This window comes from Aquarana catesbeiana, linkage group LG01 (assembly GCF_042186555.1).
Source record: "Aquarana catesbeiana isolate 2022-GZ linkage group LG01, ASM4218655v1, whole genome shotgun sequence".
Classification (NCBI taxonomy): domain Eukaryota; kingdom Metazoa; phylum Chordata; class Amphibia; order Anura; family Ranidae; genus Aquarana; species Aquarana catesbeiana.
The window spans coordinates 990,353,476-990,374,187 of record NC_133324.1 but is presented as its reverse complement, the minus strand read 5'-3'; the positions used below and the strand labels follow the sequence as shown (position 1 = coordinate 990,374,187).

The following is a 20,712-nucleotide window of genomic DNA, read 5'->3' as shown; positions in this document are numbered from 1 at the left end:
GCGCAAGCGCTGCGCCTGAGCAGTACAGGGAGGTCCTTATCCGCCGGGGGAACTTTCTCGGCAAGACACTGGTACGGGGGTGCACACAACACCTGTGCCGGTAAATCACCGGCCACAGAATGAAACGCCGCATGTGAATGAGGCCTCATCATGTCCTACAGCAGAGGAGGGGGATCTGGAGAAGGGAGGAAGGTGGGAAGACACACGGGGGATGGGGGCCACAGTCAGACCTCCACAACGCAGTGCGACCCAATAATACTCCGCACAGTCCGAGCAGAAATAGCATTTTACATGGAACACGGCATAAAATACATCCAAAATAAAACCAAAGGTTGTACAACGGGCGGCTCGAATCCTACGAACACCGTATAATATACAGGGGAGGGAATTGTACACAATCATGGAGGGGGAGGGGGTATAATACATGAGGGCAATAATACGAGGAATCATCCAATACGATAGGTCAGCATCTCACAATACAGTCCAAAGGGTAGGAGACCGGAGTCCATGCCATGGCTGGTCTAGGATGGGGGGGTCATATAATAGGGGGGGGGTCATATAATACGGGGGAGAGGGGTAGATTGTATAATCTAGAATTTACTACATAGGAAAATATATAATACAAGGACTGGCCCACAATATCGGGAGGGCCCTATACAGTACAAGGACCGGCCTACAATATCGGGAGGGCCCTATACAGTACAAGGACCGGCCTACAATATCGGGAGGGCCCTATACAGTACAAGGACCGGCCTACAATATCAGGAGGGCCCTATACAGTACAAGGACCGGCCCACAATATCAGGAGGACCTTGCACAGTACAAGGACCGACCTACAATACCGGGAGGACCCTATACAGTACAAGGACCGGCCCACAATATCGGGAGGACCTTGCACAGTACAAGGACTGGCCCACAATACCGGGAGGACCCTATAAAGGACCGGCCCACAATATCAGGAGGACCTTGCACAGTACAAGGACCGGCCTACAATACCGGGAGGGCCCTATACAGTACAAGGACCGGCCCACAATACCGGGAGGGCCCAATACAGTACAAGCACCGGCCTACAATACCAGGAGGGCCCTATACAGTACAAGGACCGGCCCGCAATACCGGGAGGACCCTATACAGTACAAGGACCGGCCCGCAATACCGGGAGGGCCTTGCACAGTACAAGGACCGGCCCGCAATACCATGAGGGCCTTGCACAGTACAAGGACCGGCCCACAATACCGGGAGGGCCTTGCACAGTACAAGGACCGGCCCACAATACCGGGAGGGCCTTGCACAGTACAAGGACCGGCCCGCAATACCGGGAGGGCCTTGCACAGTACAAGGACCGGCCCGCAATACCGGGAGGGCCTTGCACAGTACAAGGACCGGCCCGCAATACCGGGAGGGCCTTACACAGTACAAGGACCGGCCCACAATACCGGGAGGGCCTTGCACAGTACAAGGACCGGCCCACAATACCGGGAGGGCCTTGCATGATATGAGGACCGGCCCACATAACCGGGAGGGCCCTATAGAGTACAAGGACCGGCATAAAATACCAGGAGGGCCTTGCACAGTAAAAGGACTGGCAACAATACCGGGTAGGCCTTATACACGGCAAGGACTAGCATAGAATACAGCAATCAATATATAATACAAGCCCTGATATACAATGCAGGGTCCCTTATATAATACAAGGACTGGCATAAGATGCAGGGTCCCTTATATAATACATAGTCCTGATATATAACACAGGAACCCAGTATGGGGGGGGGGGGCTGAAGCACACTGCAGGAACCGTCCATAAAATTTTGCACCGGAAAATACAAGATGGCTGCCAAGTGAAGAGACATTATTGGACGAATACTGACGTGGACACCTCCGGCCCGGTCTCATCCAGTGATTAATGTATACAAAGCAGCAAGACAAGATCCAGGAACTGGCACATGAAATGGGTGTCCCACCACTCCTCCACATGTTCTGCTCTGGGAGGGTGAAGGTGACACGAGGAGGTAGATGACCACAGTATGGACAAGTCTTTCTGAAAGCCCAGAGATCGGAGTCCGGGGTTCAGGGGGTGTTAATACAGTATGGAGGACTGATATCTGATTGGGGGAGGAGTCTCTGTGATCTCACAGTCTGGAGTCCTCATCTCTTCATCTGAAGGGTTCGGGGGAGGCGGGCACAGTTATTGGCTTTCTTGCAATCCTTCCCCATTGGTGTTTGCAGGACACCCCCGAGCCTGTTCATCCAATGCCAGCTGCATGGCCCAAATACTGAGCGGACGCATGTATGCCAGGGAGCGGAAGACATTCTTCTCACCGTACGCTTCCGGAGTCTGGAAGGACATTCCCAGCCGCTCCCACACCGTACGGTAACATCCTTCTGCCGTCGTCAAGCCTTCCTCCAGAAGTCCCTGCAGACACACAACACATCAATGAACTGTCTCCAACCTGAGAGATACTACGCACCCAACTGCTAATCTCCGTCTGAAACCTGAGAGATACTACCCACCCAACTGGTAGACTCCATCTGAAACCTGAGACACTACCCACCCACAACTGGTAATCTCCATCTGAAACCTGAGAGATACTACCCACCCAACTGGTAGACTCCATCTGAAATCTGAGAGATACTACCCACCCAACTGGTAATCTCTGTCTGAAAACCGAGAGATACTACCCACCCAACTGGTAATCTCCATCTGAAACCTGAGAGATACTACCCACCCAACTGGTAGACTCCATCTGAAACCTGAGAGATACTACCCACCCAATTGGTAGACTCCATCTGAAACCTGAGAGATACTACCCACCCAACTGGTAGACTCCATCTGAAACCTGAGAGATACTACCCACCCAACTGGTAATCTCTGTCTGAAACCCGAGAGATACTACCCACCCAACTGGTAATCTCCATCTGAAACCTGAGAGATACTACTAACCCAACGGGTAGACTCCATCTGAAACCTGAGATACTACCCACCCACAACTGGTAATCTCCATCTGAAACCTGAGAGATACTACGTACCCAACTGGTAATCTCCGTCTGAAACCTGAGAGATACCACCCACCCAACTTGTAATCTCCATCTGAAACCTGAGAGATACTACCCACCTAACTAGTAGACTGCATCTTAAACACGAGAGATACTACGCACCCAACCGGTAATCTCCGTCTGAAATATAAAAGATACTACGCACCCAACCAGTAATCTCCGTCTGAAACCTAAAAGATACTACGCACCCAACTGGTAATCTCCGCCTGAAACCTGAGAGATACTACGCACCCAACTGGTAGACTGCATCTGAAATCCGAGAGATACTACGCACCCAACTGGCAATCTCCGTCTGAAACCTGAAAGATACGCACCCAACTGGTAATCTCCGTCTGAAACCTGAGATACTACCCCCCCAACTGGTAATCTCCATCTGAAACCTGAGAGATACTACGCACCCCACTGGTAGACTCCATCTGAAACCTGAGAGATACTATGCACCCAACTGGTAATCTCCATCTGAAATACGAGAGATACTACGCACCCAACTGGTAGACTGCATCTGAAATCCAAGAGATACTACCCACCCAACTGGTAATCTCCATCTTAAACCCGAGAGATACTATGCACCCAACTGGTAATCTCCATCTGAAACCTGAGAGTTACTACCCACCCAACTGGTAGACTGCATCTTAAACACGAGAGATACTACGCACCAAACTGGTAGACTCCATCTGAAACCTGAGACATACTACGCACCCAACTGGTAATCTCCGTCTGAAACCTGAAAGATACTACGCACCCAACTGGTAATCTCCGTCTGAAACCTGAGAGATACTACCCACCCAACTGGTAATCTCCATCTGAAACCTGAGAGATACTACCCACCCAACTAGTAGACTCCATCTGAAACCTGAGAGATACTACGTACCCAACTGGTAATCTGCGTCTGAAACCTGAGAGATACTACCCACCCAACAGGTAGACGTCTATACCTTTCTATCAGGAGAGAAATTTCTGCAGACAAGATACACAATTAAAAAATGGCAAGTCCTCCCAAAACTCACTGCTTATTGTGGGACAGGAAGAAATCTGATGGGCATCAGAAATGTCCCCTGCCACCCAACTCAATACAGGATTCTAGTTAGGAGCTTGAGACAACTTCCCTGCTTCAAAAACTAAAAAAAAAGGGACTAATTACTGACCCACTCCACCGTCTCAGACTATCAGTTCATTATTTGCAAGATTAGCAAGCCCACCCTTCCATGTCTATTGAGTGTCCACATCTATGTCCTGTCATGTTTGTCCTTCTCAATCTTCTATACTGTGTGTGTCCACCTCAAACTTCCCTAATATGAGTACCCTTGTCAGTATTCCCTACTGTGGGGGTCCTCCATTTCCCCTACTGTAAGTGTTCTCCTCAATCATCTTTAACATGTACAGTACGTCCTCATCAATCTTCCCGGTCACTGGTGTCCTTATCAATCTTCTCTATTATGGGTGTACTTCATCAATATTCTCTACCAACAGGTGTCCTCATCAATCTTCCCTACAATGACTGTCCTCATCAAATCTTCTCTACCATGGTTGCCCCCTCCCACCCCATAAATCTCCTCTACCATGGTTGTACCTTTTCAATCGTGTCTGCCACAGTAGTCTCCCTCCATCAATCTTCCCTACTTTGACTATCCTCATCAATTTTCCCTACCATGGTCCCCCCCCCCAAAAAAAAAAAAACCTCCTCTACCATGGTTGTCTCTCATCAGTCTTCTCTACCACAGTAGTCTCCATCAATCTTCCCTACTATGACTTTCCTCATTATCATTCTTTGCCATGGGTGTCCTCATTAATCACCCCTGCCCTTCATGTGCGTCCACCAACCTTCCTTGCCATGTATGTCCTCCCCAATTTTTCCTGCCATGTACACTCTATCCATATTAATTGTCCCCAGCATGTTCCTATCACAGAAGCTGATCACAGAAGACCATTTCAAACCAAAGGCGGATAAACACATTTCTTGCTTCAGTCTTTCCCAGTTATCTCAGACAGAATCTCAGATACCTTTATGGAGCATTTGGTGTATGTAGCAGTTTGTGGGGCTCAATGCCCCCTAGCCTAGTCAAAGCTGCGATAAGCAACCATTACATCTCCTGCCGGCATGTAGTTGTAGTATGACCAATCAGTAAATTGGCTGACCCTGTATACTCCAGCTAGGACTTTAGGATTGCTAGTTAATGTGGTTGGCTAGTCTTTGGCATACGGACAACTGTAAGCACCAGCAGGCAATGCAGTTGAGATATTGGGGAGATCCGAGCCCCCTTCTCTATTATTAAAAGGAGTAATTTGGTACAGATCACCCCATGAACGATATCAGAATGACAACAACCCAACAAAGTCCTCCTACCTCGTGTATCATGGTAGCCGCCAGTCCGTACACCACCCCGATCCACACCTCATCCGATTGTACGCTGGAGGTATCCACACTGCCATCTGGGCGCATTCCGTTCACCGCACCCATCTGTCCATCTGCAAACCGCTTCACATTCAATTCATAGATTGTCTTCAAGGAGCTGACCACGTGTGCGTTGGGGAACACCTACAAAACCAACAATGCAAGACAAGCCAGCATTACCCAGAGAGATCTACTCCAAACACGCCCAACCCTGAGAGCTCACCAATGAAGAACCACAAAGGAGACCAACGTCTGGGAGTCCAGACTCTGCCCATATCTCTGGAAACTTCCAGGTGAACCAACTCCTGGTTACATGACCAAAGTCCCAGCTAAATACAGCGGTCTGTCTCTCCAATATCGTACCTCAGTCTGTCCACAGCCCAGCCCGCACGCTCGGAGGAACCAATGGCCAGCGCACTGGTCTGACATGATGCTGTTATAATAAGTCCGATCCCCGCAGTCGTAGTTATAATACTTTCCTGCAAATGAAAAAGCAAAAAATGTTCAACTGTCTACAACCCTGGACCCTGGTTCTCTCTCAGTGCCATCGCTTTCTGCAGGCCCCGTCCTCCCACTCTCCACCATCCACAAACCCCGCCCTCTGCCCTTCATCACCTAATACAGGCCCAGCCCTCTGCCATTCATTATCTCCTAGAGGACCCAACCTCTGCCTTCCACCATCTCCTACAGACCCCATCCTCTACCAAACACCATCTCCTACAGGCATCACCCTCTACCAAACACCATCTCCTACAGGCCTCATCCTCTGCCATCCATCATCTCCTACAGGCCCCACCCTCTGCCATCTATCATCTCCTACAGACCCACACTCTGCCATCCACCATCTCCTACAGACCCACCCTCTGCCATCTATCATCTCCTACAGACCCACACTCTGCCATCCATCATCTCCTACAGGACCCACCCTCTGCCATCCATCATCTCCTACAGGCCTCACCCTCTAAGAAACACCATCTCCTACAGGCCCCACCCTCTACCAAACACCATGTCCTACAGGCCCCACCCTCTACCAAACACCATCTCCTACAGGACCCACCCTCTACCAAACACGATCTTCTACAGGACCCACCCTCTTCCAAACACCATCTCCTACAGGCCCCAACCTCTGCCTTGCGCCATCTCCTACAGGCATCACCCTCTACCAAACACCATCTCCTACAGGCCCAAACCTCTGCCTTTCACCATCTCCTACAGGACCCACCCTCTGCCATACATCATCTCCTACAGGCCTCACCCTCTACCAAAATCCATCTCCTACAGGACCCACCCTCTACCAAACACCATCTCCTACAGGCCTCACCCTCTACCAAACACCATCTCCTACAGGCCTCACCCTCTACCAAACACCATCTCCTACAGGCCTCACCCTCTACCAAACACCATCTCCTACAGGCCCAAACCTCTGCCTTTCACCATCTCCTACAGGACCCACCCTCTGCCATACATCATCTTCTACAGGCCTCACCCTCTACCAAACACCATCTCCTACAGGCCTCACCCTCTACCAAAATCCATCTCCTACAGGCCCCACCCTATGCATTCCACCATCTCCTACAGGCCCCACCCTCTACCAAACACCATCTCCTACAGGCCTCACCATCTACCAAACATCATCTTCTACAGGCTTCACTCTCTATCAAACAGCATCTCCTACAGGCTCCAACCTCTGCCTTTCACCATCTCCTACAGGCCTCACCCTCTACCAAACACCATCTCCTACAGGCCCCACCCTCTGCCTTCCACCATCTCCTACAGGACCCCACCTCTACCAAACACCATCTCCTACAGGCCCCACCCTATGCCTTCCACCATCTCCTACAGGCCCCACCCTCTGCCTTCCACCATCTCCTACAGGCCCCACCCTCTGCCTTCCACCATCTCCTACAGGTCTCACCCTCTGCCTTCCACCATCTCCTACAGGCCCCACCCTCTACCAAACACCATCTCCTACAGGTCTCACCCTCTACCAAACACCATCTCCTACAGGCCCCACCCTCTACCAAACACCATCTCCTACAGGCCCCACCCTCTACCAAACACCATCTCCTACAGGTCTCACCCTCTACCAAACACCATCTCCTACAGGCCTCACCCTCTACCAAACACCATCTCCTACAGGACCCACCCTCTACCAAACATCATCTCCTACAGGCCCCACCCTCTGCCATCTATAAACCCTACAGGCCCCGCCCTCTACCAAACATCATCTCCTACAGGCCCACCCTCTACCAAACACCATCTCCTACAGGCCCCGCCCTCTACCAAACACCATCTCCTACAGGCCTCACCCTCTACCAAACACCATCTCCTACAGGACCCACCCTCTACCAAACACCATCTCCTACAGGACCCACCCTCTACCAAACACCATCCCCTACAGGCTTCACCCTCTACCAAACATCATCTCCTACAGGCCCCACCCTCTGCCATCTATAAACCCTACAGGCCCCGCCCTCTACCAAACATCATCTCCTACAGGCCCACCCTCTACCAAACACCATCTCCTACAGGCCCCGCCCTCTACCAAACACCATCTCCTACAGGCCTCACCCTCTACCAAACACCATCCCCTACAGGACCCACCCTCTACCAAACACCATCTCCTACAGGACCCACCCTCTACCAAACACCATCTCCTACAGGACCCACCCTCTACCAAACACCATCTCCTACAGGACCCACCCTCTACCAAACACCATCTTCTACAGGCTCCACCCTCTACCAAACACCATCTCCTACAGGTCTCACCCTCTGCCTTCCACCATCTCCTACAGTCCTCACCCTCTACCAAACATCATCTCCTACAGGCTTCACCCTCTACCAAACACCATCTCCTACAGGTCCCAACCTCTGCCTTCCACCATCTCCTACAGGCCCCACCCTCTACCAAACACCATCTCCTACAGGCCCCACCCTCTACCAAACACCATCTCCTACAGGCCTCACCCTCTACCAAACATCATCTTCTACAGGCTTCACCCTCTACCAAACACCATCTCCTACAGGCCTCACCGTCTACCAAACATCATCTCCTACAGGCCTCACCCTCTACCAAACACCATCTCCTACAGGCCCACCCTCTACCAAACACCCTCTCCTACAGGCCCCGCCCTCTACCAAACACCATCTCCTACAGGACCCCACCCTCTACCAAACACCATCTCCTACAGGCTTCACCCTCTACCAAACACCATCTCCTACAGGTCCCAACCTCTGCCTTCCACCATCTCCTACAGGCCCCACCCTCTACCAAACACCATCTCCTACAGGCCTCACCCTCTACCAAACACCATCCCCTACAGGACCCCACCCTCTACCAAACACCATCTCCTATAGGACCCCACCCTCTACCAAACACCATCCCCTACAGGACCCCATCTCTACCAAACACCATCTCCTACAGGCTCCAACTTCTACCAAACACCATCCCTTACAGGCCTCACCCTCTACCAAACACCATCTCCTACAGGCTTCACCCTCTACCAAACATCATCTCCTACAGGCCCACCCTCTACCAAACACCATCTCCTACAGGCCCTGCCCTCTACCAAACACCATCTCCTACAGGACCCACCCTCTACCAAACACCATCTTCTACAGGCCTCACGCTCTACCAAACACCATCTCCTACAGGTCTCACCCTCTGCCTTCCACCATCTCCTACAGTCCTCACCCTCTACCAAACATCATCTCCTACAGGCTTCACCCTCTACCAAACACCATCTTCTACAGGTCCCAACCTCTGCCTTCCACCATCTCCTACAGGCCCACCCTCTACCAAACACCATCTCCTACAGGCCCCGCCCTCTACCAAACACCATCTTCTACAGGACCCACCCTCTACCAAACACCATCTTCTACAGGCCTCACGCTCTACCAAACACCATCTCCTACAGGTCTCACCCTCTGCCTTCCACCATCTCCTACAGTCCTCACCCTCTACCAAACATCATCTCCTACAGAGTTCACCCTCTACCAAACACCATCTTCTACAGGTCCCAACCTCTGCCTTCCACCATCTCCTACAGGCCCCACCCTCTACCAAACACCATCTCCTACAGGCCCCACCCTCTACCAAACATCATCTCCTACAGGCCCCACCCTCTACCAAACACCATCCCCTACAGGACCCACCCTCTACCAAACACCATCCCCTACAGGACCCACCCTCTACCAAACACCATCCCCTACAGGACCCCACCCTCTACCAAACACCATCTCCTATAGGACCCCACCCTCTACCAAACACCATCCCCTACAAGACCCCACCCTCTACCAAACACCATCCCCTACAGGACCCACCCTCTACCAAACACCATCTCCTACAGGACCCACCCTCTACCAAACACCATCTCCTATAGGACCCCACCCTCTACCAAACACCATCTCCTACAGGACCCCACCCTCTACCAAACACCATCCCCTACAGGACCCCACCCTCTACCAAACACCATCCCCTACAGGCCCCACCCTCTACCAAACACCATCCCCTACAGGACCCCACCCTCTACCAAACACCATCTCCTATAGGACCCCACCCTCTACCAAACACCATCTCCTATAGGACCCCACCCTCTACCAAACACCATCTCCTACAGGACCCCACCCTCTACCAAACACCATCCCCTACAGGACCCCACCCTCTACCAAACACCATCCCCTACAGGACCCCATCTCTACCAAACACCATCTCCTACAGGCCTCACCCTCTACCAAACACCATGTCCTACAGGCCCCCCCTCTACCAAACACCATCCCCTACAGGCCTCACCCTCTACCAAACACCATCTCCTACAGGACCCACCCCTTGCACTCATATCTGGCAGGCCTCAGTCCCTGTCTGTTACCATCTAATACAGCCCCTACCCACTGCCCTCCTCCATTTCCTGCGGACCCAACCCCCTGCTCTCTCCATCTTCTGTAGGCCCCATCCCTTGCCCTTCATCTTTTGCAGGCCCTACCCTGCATCCTACATCTCCTGCATGCCACACCCCCTGTCCTTGATCTCCTGCAGACCCCATTGCTTGTCCTCGACCATCTTCTGCAGGCCCTACACTTTACCCTCTCCAATATGCCCCACCCCCCATCTCCTACAGGCCCCATCTACTGCCCTCCCACCAGCTCCTGCAGGCTGCACCCTCTGCAACAGGCCCACCTTCTGACCCCGCCATCTCTTTCTATGCCATCCTCCATTTCTGGCAGCCCCTCTACCATCTCTCCCCACCTTCTCCAACAGCCTCTGGATTGCAGCAGACAGTATTTAAAGTGGAGGGGGGGGGGGATAAATGATTATTACCGTTCCACAGGAGCTTCTCAAAGGCTTCTTTTCCCCGGCTGAGAATATCGGAGAACTTATTGTAGGCGGAGGTGTCACCCAGGAGATCCGCCATCTGACACGTCATACACACCGCTGCCAACCAGAGACCCCCACAGTACGAGCTGAGAGGGGGTGGGGGGGCAAAAGGGAAGAAGAGAGGGCAGGAGGAGGATGGAGTGATGGGGAAGGGAAGAAGAGAGGGGGGGAAGGGGTGCGAGGGAAGAAAGGGGGGGTGATTGGAGTGACGGGAAAGGGGGGAGAGACAGAGAAGAGATGGTCAGTATACATTAGCGGCCAAGAAGTGAGCAGGCAGTGCTGGGCTCTCGGAACGGAAAGCCCACCATTCTCTGCAGACTCTGTCTCATGGAATTATCTGGTTACAAATGCTATTTAGAAAAATAAAGAATCTATAGAAGAATCTGAAAATTATATAAAAGATTGGTTTGTAGAAAGGTGATCATTTCCAGGGGGAGTGGCAGAGTCTCCCTTGATTGTCCCCGCCCTTACCTGGGTCCTGTCATCACCCAACCATCGTACGTCTGGTCAGCGAAGCCAGAGTTTTCAATCAGACCATCGCCATCCTGATCGAATCTCAGAGACGACTCCATGACTGCCTTATGGAGACAAATATCACAGACATATCAAGCACTGAGCCAATGACATTTCACCAACCCACCATGTGATATTTACCTGGCAGATCGGCCACATGTCTCGCAGGTAGGAGGAGCTTTTGGTCAGGTGATAGTCTCGATACACTTGCAGCACAAATTTGAGATTTAGGTCCTTCCAGTCGGCAGTGTCATGGATGATGTAGGCGTTGAGTCTCTGCCACGGTTCATCATCTAGGGAACCAGGAATGAGGTTAGGGAGGAGCAGAGACAGACATGGACGACAGGAGAGGGAGGAGCAGAGATGGACATGGAGGACAGGAGAGGGAGGAGCAGAGATGGACATGGAGGACAGGAGAGGGAGGAGTAGAGATGGACATGGAGGACAGGAGACAGAGGAGCAGAGATGGACATGGAGGACAGGAGAGGGAGGAGTAGAGATGGACATGGAGGACAGGAGAGGGAGGAGCAGAGATGGACATGGAGGACAGGAGAGGGAGGAGCAGGAGATGGACATGGAGGACAGGAGAGGGAGGAGCAGGAGATGGACATGGAGGACAGGAGAGGGAGGAGTAGAGATGGACATAAGGGACATGAGAGGGAGGAGTAAAGATTGACATGGAGGACAGGAGAGGGAGGAGTAGAGATGGACATGTAGGACAAGAGAGGGAGGAGTAGAGATGGACATGGAGGACAGGAGAGGGAGGAGCAGAGATGGACATGGAGGATCGGGGAGGGAGGAGTAGAGATGGACATGGAGGACAGGAGAGGGAGGAGCAGAGATGGACATGGAGGAGTAGAGATGGACTTGGAGGACAGGAGTAGAGATGGACATGGAGGATAGGAGAGGGAGGAGCAGAGATGGACATGGAGGACAGGAGAGGAAGAGGTAGAGATGGACATGGAGGACAGGAGAGGGAGGAGCAGAGATGGACATGGAGGACAGGAGAGGAAGAAGTAGAGATGGACATGGAGGACAGGAGAGGGAGGAGCAGAGATGGACATGGAGGACAGGGGAGGGAGGAGTAGAGATGGACATGGAGGACAGGAGAGGGAAGAGTAGAGATGGACATGGAGGACAGGGGAGGGAGGAGTAGAGATGGACATGGAGGACAGGAGAGGAAGAAGTAGAGAACAGAAGAGGAAAGAAGTAGAGATGGACATGGAGGACAGGAGACAGAGGAGCAGAGATGGACATGGAGGACAGGGAGGGAGGAGTAGAGATGGACATGGAGGACAGGAGAGGGAGGAGCAGAGATGGACATGGAGGACAGGGGAGGGAGGAGTAGAGATGGACATGGAGGACTAGAGATGGACATGGAGGACAGGAGACGGAGGAGCAGAGATGGACATGGAGGACAGGAGACGGAGGAGCAGAGATGGACATGGAGGATAGGAGAGGGAGGAGCAGAGATGGACATGGAGGATAGGAGAGGGAGGAGCAGAGATGGACATGGAGGACAGGAGAGGAAGAGGTAGAGATGGACATGGAGGACAGGAGAGGGAGGAGCAGAGATGGACATGGAAGACAGGAGAGGGAGGAGCAGAGATGGACATGGAGGACAGGAGAGGAAGAAGTAGAGATGGACATGGGGGAGGAGCAGAGATGGACATGGAGGACAGGAGAGGAAGAAGTAGAGATGGACATGGAGGACAGGAGAGGGAGGAGCAGAGATGGACATGGAGGAGTAGAGATGGACTTGGAGGACAGGAGTAGAGATGGACATGGAGGATAGGAGAGGGAGGAGCAGAGATGGACATGGAGGACAGGAGAGGAAGAGGTAGAGATGGACATGGAGGACAGGAGAGGGAGGAGCAGAGATGGACATGGAGGACAGGAGAGGAAGAAGTAGAGATGGACATGGAGGACAGGAGAGGGAGGAGCAGAGATGGACATGGAGGACAGGGGAGGGAGGAGTAGAGATGGACATGGAGGACAGGAGAGGGAAGAGTAGAGATGGACATGGAGGACAGGGGAGGGAGGAGTAGAGATGGACATGGAGGACAGGAGAGGAAGAAGTAGAGAACAGAAGAGGAAAGAAGTAGAGATGGACATGGAGGACAGGAGACAGAGGAGCAGAGATGGACATGGAGGACAGGGAGGGAGGAGTAGAGATGGACATGGAGGACAGGAGAGGGAGGAGCAGAGATGGACATGGAGGATCGGGGAGGGAGGAGTAGAGATGGACATGGAGGACAGGAGAGGGAGGAGCAGAGATGGACATGGAGGAGTAGAGATGGACTTGGAGGACAGGAGTAGAGATGGACATGGAGGATAGGAGAGGGAGGAGCAGAGATGGACATGGAGGACAGGAGAGGAAGAGGTAGAGATGGACATGGAGGACAGGAGAGGGAGGAGCAGAGATGGACATGGAGGACAGGAGAGGAAGAAGTAGAGATGGACATGGAGGACAGGAGAGGGAGGAGCAGAGATGGACATGGAGGACAGGGGAGGGAGGAGTAGAGATGGACATGGAGGACAGGAGAGGGAAGAGTAGAGATGGACATGGAGGACAGGGGAGGGAGGAGTAGAGATGGACATGGAGGACAGGAGAGGAAGAAGTAGAGAACAGAAGAGGAAAGAAGTAGAGATGGACATGGAGGACAGGAGACAGAGGAGCAGAGATGGACATGGAGGACAGGGAGGGAGGAGTAGAGATGGACATGGAGGACAGGAGAGGGAGGAGCAGAGATGGACATGGAGGACAGGGGAGGGAGGAGTAGAGATGGACATGGAGGACTAGAGATGGACATGGAGGACAGGAGACGGAGGAGCAGAGATGGACATGGAGGACAGGAGACGGAGGAGCAGAGATGGACATGGAGGATAGGAGAGGGAGGAGCAGAGATGGACATGGAGGATAGGAGAGGGAGGAGCAGAGATGGACATGGAGGACAGGAGAGGAAGAGGTAGAGATGGACATGGAGGACAGGAGAGGGAGGAGCAGAGATGGACATGGAAGACAGGAGAGGGAGGAGCAGAGATGGACATGGAGGACAGGAGAGGAAGAAGTAGAGATGGACATGGGGGAGGAGCAGAGATGGACATGGAGGACAGGAGAGGAAGAAGTAGAGATGGACATGGAGGACAGGAGAGGGAGGAGCAGAGATGGACATGGAGGAGTAGAGATGGACTTGGAGGACAGGAGTAGAGATGGACATGGAGGATAGGAGAGGGAGGAGCAGAGATGGACATGGAGGACAGGAGAGGAAGAGGTAGAGATGGACATGGAGGACAGGAGAGGGAGGAGCAGAGATGGACATGGAGGACAGGAGAGGAAGAAGTAGAGATGGACATGGAGGACAGGAGAGGGAGGAGCAGAGATGGACATGGAGGACAGGGGAGGGAGGAGTAGAGATGGACATGGAGGACAGGAGAGGGAAGAGTAGAGATGGACATGGAGGACAGGGGAGGGAGGAGTAGAGATGGACATGGAGGACAGGAGAGGAAGAAGTAGAGAACAGAAGAGGAAAGAAGTAGAGATGGACATGGAGGACAGGAGACAGAGGAGCAGAGATGGACATGGAGGACAGGGAGGGAGGAGTAGAGATGGACATGGAGGACAGGAGAGGAAGAAGTAGAGATGGACATGCAGGACAAGAGACAGACAAGGTGTTCTCTCACCTGGGTCACCAACATCATGTGGGACCACATTTCTTGTCTTCACAGGAGCCAAAGCCCCACTCATTAAATAGCGTCTCTGCTCCAGATCCTGCTGGAGAACCGCCGCCGCTGGAGGAAAGACAAATGTTCCATGTAAGAGGATTGTTAGTTCGGAAAGATCTCAGGAAACTACGATGGAAGGAAATTTACAAATAGAAAAATACAAAACAGATATAATTCAGGAACCTATTGACTAGGAGGCAGAAGAGGATGGGGGCGGGCCATGGAGGAGAGGAAGGAGTTGCGGGCCACCTAGTGTCTGTATGTGTTATTACACATCTTACCTGCTCCAACCTGTAAATATGTGACCTTCGCCTTTGTTGGGGGGAAAAAAGCAGATCAGTCACTCACCCATATCATACTGCAGACTGAGCTCCAACTGCGGCCACAGCATGACGAGAGCAAACGAGGCGTAGAAGTGTACATCATATGTGTTATACATCCGATACTCCTGACCTGCCAGAGAAAGGACCAGACATTACATTGGGGTGATTGTACAGAGAGAACCATTACTTTGTCCCTTCCCCCCTGTATATAATGGTGACTTCCTGTCCTGTGTCCCCTCCCCCCTGTATATAATGGTGATTTCCTGTCCTGTGTCCCCTCCCCCCCCGTATATAATGGTGACTTCCTGTCCTGTGTCCCCTCCCCCCTGTATATAATGGTGACTTCCTGTCCTGTGTCCCCTCCCCCCTGTATATAATGGTGATTTCCTGTCCTGTGTCCCCTCCCCCCCCCGTATATAATGGTGACTTCCTGTCCTGTGTCCCCTCCCCCCTGTATATAATGGTGACTTCCTGTCCTGTGTCCCCTCCCCCCTGTATATAATGGTGATTTCCTGTCCTGTGTCCCCTCCCCCCCCCCGTATATAATGGTGACTTCCTGTCCTGTGTCCCCTCCCCCTGTATATAATGGTGACTTCCTGTCCCGTGTCCCCTCCCCCCTGTATATAATGGTGACTTCCTGTCCTGTGTCCCCTCCCCCCTGTATATAATGGTGATTTCCTGTCCTGTGTCCCCTCCCCCCCCCCGTATATAATGGTGACTTCCTGTCCTGTGTCCCCTCCCCCCTGTATATAATGGTGACTTCCTGTCCTGTGTCCCCTCCCCCCTGTATATAATGGTGATTTCCTGTCCTGTGTCCCCTCCCCCCCCCCGTATATAATGGTGACTTCCTGTCCTGTGTCCCCTCCCCCTGTATATAATGGTGACTTCCTGTCCCGTGTCCCCTCCCCCCTGTATATAATGGTGACTTCCTGTCCTGTGTCCCCTCCCCCCTGTATATAATGGTGATTTCCTGTCCTGTGTCCCCTCCCCCCCGTATATAATGGTGACTTCCTGTCCTGTGTCCCCTCCCCCTGTATATAATGGTGACTTCCTGTCCTGTGTCCCCTCCCCCCTGTATATAATGGTGACTTCCTGTCCTGTGTCCCCTCCCCCTGTATATAATGGTGACTTCCTGTCCCGTGTCCCCTCCCCCCTGTATATAATGGTGACTTCCTGTCCTGTGTCCCCTCCCCCCCCCGTATATAATGGTGACTTCCTGTCCTGTGTCCCCTCCCCCCTGTATATAATGGTGACTTCCTGTCCTGTGTCCCCTCCCCCTGTATATAATGGTGACTTCCTGTCCTGTGTCCCCTCCCCCTGTATATAATGGTGACTTCCTGTCCCGTGTCCCCTCCCCCCTGTATATAATGGTGACTTCCTGTCCTGTGTCCCCTCCCCCCTGTATATAATGGTGATTTCCTGTCCTGTGTCCCCTCCCCCTGAATATAATGGTGACTTCCTGTCCCGTGTCCCCTCCCCCTGTATATAATGGTGACTTCCTGTCCCGTGTCCCCTCCCCCCTGTATATAATGGTGACTTCCTGTCCTGTGTCCCCTCCCCCCTGTATATAATGGTGATTTCCTGTCCTGTGTCCCCCTCCCCCTGTATATAATGGTGATTTCCTGTCCTGTGTCCCCTCCCCCTGTATATAATGGTGACTTCCTGTCCTGTGTCCCCTCCCCCTGTATATAATGGTGACTTCCTGTCCCGTGTCCCCTCCCCCCTGTATATAATGGTGACTTCCTGTCCCGTGTCCCCTCCCCCCTGTATATAATGGTGACTTCCTGTCTACTCCTGAAGTGGGAACACCCCGAGGTGGGTGGGGACAGAAGCAGAAGTATAGATAGATGAGAGCTGGTAACTCCTCCCATACATGATCCCTATACTGCCCTCTTCAGGGGGTGATGTCCATACACTGGTTGTTGGGTGGATATTATAGGTGACATAGGGGGAGGAGATAGCGGTACACACCCTCCAGGTAGGCGAAGCGCCCGTACTCCTCCAGGAGACTTTTCATGCCGGGGATCTCCTTCTCTCCAATCTTCATCAGATAGTCGTCCTCGGAGCTGTCAGCCGGGACCTCCAGCCACACCGTCCCGCCGTCCGCCATGAAATACAGTTCATTGAACAACGCCGACTTGTACCAGGATGGGAGCCGCCTATGAGGGGCAGAAGAAGGGGGCACGAGGTGGGGGAAGGATTCATATTCCAGAATGGGGGAGGCTGTGAGGAAGAAGACCTGAATGTGACCTTCCTTTATTCGTATGTAGTAATCTCCACTCTGGTGACACCACATGGGACACAAAATCTACCCCTTCCCAGATAATGGTCACCCTGGAGATCTGTACCTACCACTGGACCTATAGATGGAGTGCATGCGCTGGACTTATAGATGGAACGCCTCCACTGGACCTATAGATGGAGACACCACCATTGGACCTATAGATGGAGCCACCACTGGTCCTATAGATGGAGACACCACTGGACCTATAGATGGAGCGCCTCCACTGGTCCTATAGATGGAGCGCCTCCACTGGACTTATAGATGGAGCGCCTCCACTGGTCCTATAGATGGAGCGCCTCCACTGGTTCTATAGATGGAGCGCCTCCACTGGACCTATAGATGGAGCGCCTCCACTGGACTTATAGATGGAGCGCCTCCACTGGTCCTATAGATGGAGCGCCTCCACTGGTCCTATAGATGGAGCCGCCTCCACTGGATCTATAGATGGAGTGCCTCCACTGGACCTATAGATGGAGCGCCTCCACTGGACTTATAGATGGAGCGCCTCCACTGGTCCTATAGATGGAGCGCCTCCACTGGTCCTATAGATGGAGCGCCTCCACTGGACCGATAGATGGAGCCACCACCACTGGATCTATAGATGGAGTGCCTCCACTGGACCTATAGATAGAGCGCCTCCACTGGACTTATAGATGGAGCGCCTCCACTGGTCCTATAGATGGAGCGCCTCCACTGGTCCTATAGATGGAGCCGCCTCCACTGGATCTATAGATGGAGTGCCTCCACTGGACTTATAGATGGAGCGCCTCCACTGGTCCTATAGATGGAGCGCCTCCACTGGTCCTATAGATGGAGCGCCTCCACTGGACCGATAGATGGAGCCACCACCACTGGATCTATAGATGGAGTGCCTCCACTGGACCTATAGATAGAGCGCCTCCACTGGACTTATAGATGGAGCGCCTCCACTGGTCCTATAGATGGAGCGCCTCCACTGGACCGATAGATGGAGCCACCACCACTGGATCTATAGATGGAGTGCCTCCACTGGACCTATAGATGGAGCGCCTCCACTGGACCTATAGATGGAGCGCCTCCACTGGTCCTATAGATGGAGCGCCTCCACTGGTCCTATAGATGGAGCGCCTCCACTGGACCGATAGATGGAGCCACCACCACTGGATCTATAGATGGAGTGCCTCCACTGGACCTATAGATGGAGTGCCTCCACTGGACCTATAGATGGAGTGCCTCCACTGGACCTATAGATGGAGTGCCTCCACTGGACCTATAGATGGAGCCACCACCACTGGACCTATAGATGGAGACACCACCACTGGACCTATAGATGGAGCGCCTCCACTGGACCTATAGATAGAGACATCACCACTGGACCTATAGATGGAGCGCCTCCACTGGACCTATAGATGGAGACATCACCACTGGACCTATAGATGGGGTACCTCCACTGGACCTATAGATGGAGACACCACCACTGGTCCTGTAGATGGAGCACCTCCACTGGTCCTGTAGATGGAGCACCTCCACTGGTCCTATAGATGGAGCGCCTCCACTGGACCTATAGATGGAGCCACCACCACTGGACCTATAGATGGAGCCACCACCACTGGACCTATAGATGGAGCCACCACCACTGGACCTATAGATGGAGCACCTCCACTGGTCCTATAGATGGAGCGCCTCCACTGGACCTATAGATGGAGTGCCTCCACTGGACCTATAGATGGAGTGCCTCCACTGGACCTATAGATGGAGTGCCTCCACTGGACCTATAGATGGTGCCACCACCACTGGACCTATAGATGGAGCGCCTCCGCTGGTCCTATAGATGGAGCCACCACCACTGGTCCTATAGATGGAGACACCACCACTGGTCCTGTAGATGGAGCACCTCCACTGGTCTTGTAGATGGAGCGCCTCCACTGGACATATAGATGGAGCCACCACCACTGGACCTATAGATGGAGCCACCACCACTGGACCTATAGATGGAGACACCACCACTGGACCTATAGATTTGTGTGGCCCCCACTGTACACTGTATGCCTCTGCATATCAGTCATATCATTCAATACATACTCCTCCCTCATGTCTCTCAGTACATACTCCTCTCTCATCTCTCTCAGTACATACTCCTCTCTCATCTCTCTCAGTACTTACTCATCTGTCAGAATTGGGTCTTGCCAGGCCTCCATCCTCCGTTCCCATTCCTCATAGTGGAACAAACCGTAATGACAAAGAACCGACGCTGCATTCCCCTGACTGCCGAAAAACCGAGTGTACCGTCTGCAGAGAGAGAAGAGGCGGGATGAGGACAACACAGACAGGCCACGTTGCAGTAACATGACTCTTCTCATGTCCAGGTTGGAGGTTTCAGAAACCAACTAAAATCTGCAATCTAATCTATAAACAATCATTTTTATTTTTATCCAACCAAATTGGACCAAACCGATCTCTGTCTCCTTGTAATGTGGAATTGTTTAGGATGGTCAGTGGTGGACAGTGATGGTCAGTGGTGGACAGTGGTGGACAGTGATGGTCAGTGGTGGACAGTGATGGGCAAGGATGGTCAGTGGTGGACAGTCAATGGTCAGTGGTGGACAGTCATGGTCAGGGGTGGACGGTTATGTATGGTTCTGGTCAATGATGTATGGTTCTGGTCAGTGGTGTATAGTTCTGGTCAGTGGTGTATGGTTCTGGTCCGTGGTGTATGGTTCTGGTCAGTGATGTATGGTTCTGGTCAGTGGTGTATGTTTCTCGTCTGTGGTGTATGGTTCTGGTCAGTAGTGTATGGTTCTGGTCAGTGGTGTATGGTTCTGGTCCGTGGTGTATGGTTCTGGTCCGTGGTGTATGGTTCTGGTCAGTGGTGTATGGTTCTGGTCCGTGGTGTATGGTTCTGGTCCGTGGTGTATGGTTCTGGTCCGTGGTGTATGGTTCTGGTCCGTGGTGTATGGTTCTGGTCAGTGATGTATGGTTCTGGTCCGTGCTGTATGGTTCTGGTCCGTGGTGTATGGTTCTGGTCCGTGGTGTATGGTTCTGGTCCGTGGTGTATGGTTATGGTCAG

General features: G+C 52.7%; 1 protein-coding gene across 4 annotated transcripts in view; it reads right to left on the bottom strand.

Moving 5' to 3' along the window:
• Positions 1–268: 268 nt before the first annotated feature.
• Positions 269–20,712, bottom strand: part of GBA2 (glucosylceramidase beta 2) — a 146,331-nt gene continuing 125,887 nt past the window's right edge. For 3 of the 4 annotated variants that reach the window (XM_073612142.1, XM_073612143.1, XM_073612144.1), the window contains 10 exons: positions 19,809–19,934; positions 17,354–17,541; positions 15,408–15,512; positions 15,018–15,125; positions 11,475–11,626; positions 11,292–11,398; positions 10,764–10,906; positions 5,810–5,925; positions 5,399–5,590; positions 269–2,413 (listed from right to left, as the gene is read on the bottom strand). In XM_073612142.1, the coding sequence (XP_073468243.1) occupies positions 2,186–2,413; positions 5,399–5,590; positions 5,810–5,925; positions 10,764–10,906; positions 11,292–11,398; positions 11,475–11,626; positions 15,018–15,125; positions 15,408–15,512; positions 17,354–17,541; positions 19,809–19,934 (1,465 nt within the window). In that variant the 3' untranslated portion in view covers positions 269–2,185. The remainder of the gene's footprint in view (positions 2,414–5,398; positions 5,591–5,809; positions 5,926–10,763; positions 10,907–11,291; positions 11,399–11,474; positions 11,627–15,017; positions 15,126–15,407; positions 15,513–17,353; positions 17,542–19,808; positions 19,935–20,712) is intronic. The other variant, XR_012240776.1, reaches the window with a different exon arrangement.